General features: G+C 31.7%; 1 protein-coding gene across 1 annotated transcript; it reads right to left on the reverse strand.

Moving 5' to 3' along the window:
- LOC107646497 (putative UDP-glucuronate:xylan alpha-glucuronosyltransferase 4) lies at positions 54-3656 on the reverse strand. Its single transcript, XM_021104044.1, has 2 exons — positions 2818-3656; positions 54-1225 (listed from the first exon to the last, which is right to left on the reverse strand). Exons 1-2 carry the CDS (start codon positions 3629-3631, stop codon positions 252-254), a joined length of 1788 nt encoding a protein of 595 aa, XP_020959703.1. The 5' UTR covers positions 3632-3656; the 3' UTR covers positions 54-251.

Raw genomic sequence — 3954 nt, forward strand, 5'->3', positions numbered from 1 at the left:
AAAATAAGACTATATATAAATAGTTAATTATCATTGATTGAATTAATGGATTCAACCAATTATCCGACGATCAAACTAATAATTCATTATCTCAATAGTTACCGATTTGATTTTGATAACTATGCTATCCATTTGCATACACTTATCAATTTCTCACTCCAAACCCTAATTAAGTTAATTTGATGATACAATAAAACAGCAGTCGAATTAAGCTAAGCATGAAGGTATACTGCTATACTTCAATTAGAATTCTAAGCCACAGGATAATTGTTCCTTCTAGGATCTTTAACCTGAATCTTCGAATGGGCATCAAAAGTACTATCATTCATGGCTATCCTTCTCCACTTTACAATTCTTTGATCCATCTTCTTGCTAAGCCCACAGTAAGATTGCAACTCTTTGGGCATGGCATCATAAACCTGCCACCATTTTTGGTGTGCCAAGTCACTAGCAAACATGCGGTACTCTTCTTTGTCCCAGTTGCAATCATAGTCCCGGTAACACATCCACGGTTTCAACCCTAAATAATGTATGGTGTACAAATCCTCCGGAATCTCATCGTCATCATCATGGTTCCCACTATTATTAGACCTAAAAGTTTTAAGCTTGTTTAGCTTTGATGGCGTCCTATGCCACCATGTGAAGACTTCATTTAAGAAACCTTGGTCACCTCCGTTATAAGATTTCACCTTGTGAATTTTGTCCAACATGTTCTCGAACATGCACTGTGACGGTTCAATCACCATGACCCCGGAATTAAACATAGCTTTCTCGTTGGGTGCAGCGGATAACTGCGGATAATAGAAGAAACCATGTATGCTCTTGAGAACAAGAACATCGGAATCTAGGAAGATGATTTTCTCGTACATTGTGAGTTCCCATATTCGAAGCTTGCTGTAGTTCCACTCGTTGTATGAAGATTTCTTGGCGAAGGGGCTTCGGATGCGTTGGATGCGCTTGATCTTGTTCCAGCCGGCGGCTTTCAGAGCGGTTAAGGATTCGGAGGTGATGGAATCGTCGGCGAGAAGGACAAGGTCTTTGGTTTCGTGGAGGCGGTGGGTATCTTTGTCGGGGTTTTGAATGATGCTCTGAGCAAGAGAAATTGCACCACATACATAAAGCTCTGAAGAATGAAGAATGGTAACATAGGCTGTTCTTGCATTGGGACTGAGGGTAGTGCTGGAATTTTGCTTCTTCTCTGGCCTCCATCTCCATATTTCCTTACCTGAAATTAAAAGGAAACTCATCAATTTTCCATCTTAGATTTTATTAACATTTAACAAACTATTTTTTTCAATATTTTAATATATTTTACTGATTTTTAACTATCAATTTTACGTAACCTAACTGGACATATATTTTTATTTTTTTAAGCTAATAATAATTTAAAAAATGAATAAATTAAAATAGAGAAAATATAAGACGTTAATAAAATATCTGTACAATGTGTACAATGAGATTTAGGAATGTTTGATTCAGTAGGATATCAGATGTTTATTATCCTGGTACTCGGATGGTTATTTTGGATAGTATGGGTGTATTGTGTTTGAAAAATTAGTAGTATTTTATCATGAATGTTCATTTTTTAACTCATATTGGACCAAATAAATAGTCTATTATACACATTGTACAAATATTCTATTGGCTCCCTAGCGGATTCATTAAAACAATAAATATGACATGGTGAAGGATTTAAGTTGTTATTGTAGAGAGAAAAAAGTGTTGATGGATTGTTAAAATAATATTAGTTTCCCCAATATTTTTTTTTTCAATCTATTGTTTTAACTTTATGATTTTATCCCTAGCTAGGTTAATTACTAAACAAGTACTAGTTTAATTATACCTTTAAATTTCTTTCTTTGATTGATATTTTAAATTGCCAAGTATTCATCAAGACAATCACCGATGAAATGTTTAGCTTAATTAAAATAATAGCATCCCTAATTAAATGAATATATTAAATTATTAATGCAATTATGAATATTATATATAAATTTGAAAAAGTTTAGGAAGCCAACAATTTTATTAAAATTTGGCTAGCACTTAATCAGCAAAAGAAAAGTAAACAATTCTATACTATTAAATGTAATCTCACACTATTAAAAATATTAATAATAATTAATTAATGACTACAAATTACAAAATTTACTAGTCTTCTAACACTCTTCTATAAATTTTATCAATATACATTAGCACATGAAATATTAATATGTAATATTTATTAGCTCATAATTAAGGTAGTTGAAACATGAAAGTTGTGCGCTGATCGGATTTGGAAATTGAGATTATCACAAAGATTAACCTTCCATAATTATTAGGATTTTATCTACTGTTAATATATTTTTTATGGTCATCTTAAATGTATATTAAAATTAGTATATTAAAAATGTTATCCGTACACCAAATCAGCTACTAAACCTAGTCAATAATATATTTGTATATAAATAAATATATAGTTTAACTCATTTTTAATGTATATTTTATATTTTAGTATATATTTTAAATTGATAATTAATTTTAATGTACACCTAAAATAATTGTTATGATCTTATTATTATAACGCAAAAATGATCACAGAACAAAATATACGTGCGTAAAATATTTATAATAACATATAAATTCCAAAAAAAGAAAAATTATACCTCTTACATTTATTCAATTCAGAATACACTAACATCCATAATAAGAATGAGTATAAGGCAAAGTTTTTGAATAAACACACTTAAAAATCGATCATTTTGCACAATTATTGTTATATAGTTAAGTAACTAAAATTAGGACATTATTCACATGAAAATATTTTCATGTAATTAATACCTGGTTCAGCATAAGCAGGTGCAATCTGGCATGAACCAATAGGCATAAGGGTTTTGTGCTTGAGGCTTCTCAAATCAGGCTTGTAAACCCAGTAATACCCACCTTGTTGATTATGATTATTATTATTATTATTATGCATCAAAAGATCATCACACCTGAAAATCTCTTCCATTGGACCACAAGAAGAAGAAGACCCAACAAACACAACATACACAACCCTATGATCAAACTCCACCCAACTCACCCACCCATTCTCCACCGCCAAATTCGCCACCACCAAATTCACTTGCAACCTAAACACATCCCTAACCCCACATGATGGAACCCTGGCCACCACAACATTCATATCATCTTTTGCCGCCGCCATTGCCATTTCCGGGCACTTGGGCTTACCCCATCTCTCATTTTCATCAATCCACTCAGGATACAATTCCTCCCATTTCAAACTCTCATTCACATGATCAAAATTCACAGTTAAAGTCTCTACTTTTGGATGAAGGTGATGATGAAGTGAACCTACTAGTTCTTCGTCGTCTTGGATATTAACTAGGCCTATCTTAATCTTCTCTTCTTTGATGCCTTTTGCTATGACATCAAACCAAGCTGGTTTTGTTCCCTTCTTCTCATGAACATTATTATTATTATTATTATGATCATCGCTTAAGGCGGTGCCAACTAATGGCGGTTTTTGGTGTTTCGCTGAAATTATTATTACAATGATCAATGACGGTATGGAGATAAGTAAAAGACAAATTAGGAAACGTTTTTGCTTCAAAGAAGATGAATGAGGAGAGTGCCTAGGAGGAGTCATCATTTTTGTTCAACTATTAATTACAAAAGGACTCTACTCTAAGGTGGCACTTATATTTATATTTAATGCTTATAATAAAGTCAACAAGTTTTAAGTGGCAGTTTTGCATGAAGACAAGTTGGGTGCACCTTTGAAAACGAAAAGAAGCTAAGGTTAAAAAATAAAAAATAAATGAAACTAAGGATTTGATTTGTGTAATTTGTAATTTTTTAATATTATGGTTGTTAAATCAATTTTATTAAATAGTTAAAATATTTTGATGTCCCTAGGTCATTTTTAGTATTAACTTCAAAAAGTATATATTATATTATATATATACTAATATA

The sequence above is a fragment of the Arachis ipaensis genome, chromosome B06 (genome assembly GCF_000816755.2).
Source record: "Arachis ipaensis cultivar K30076 chromosome B06, Araip1.1, whole genome shotgun sequence".
Lineage (NCBI taxonomy): Eukaryota > Viridiplantae > Streptophyta > Magnoliopsida > Fabales > Fabaceae > Arachis > Arachis ipaensis.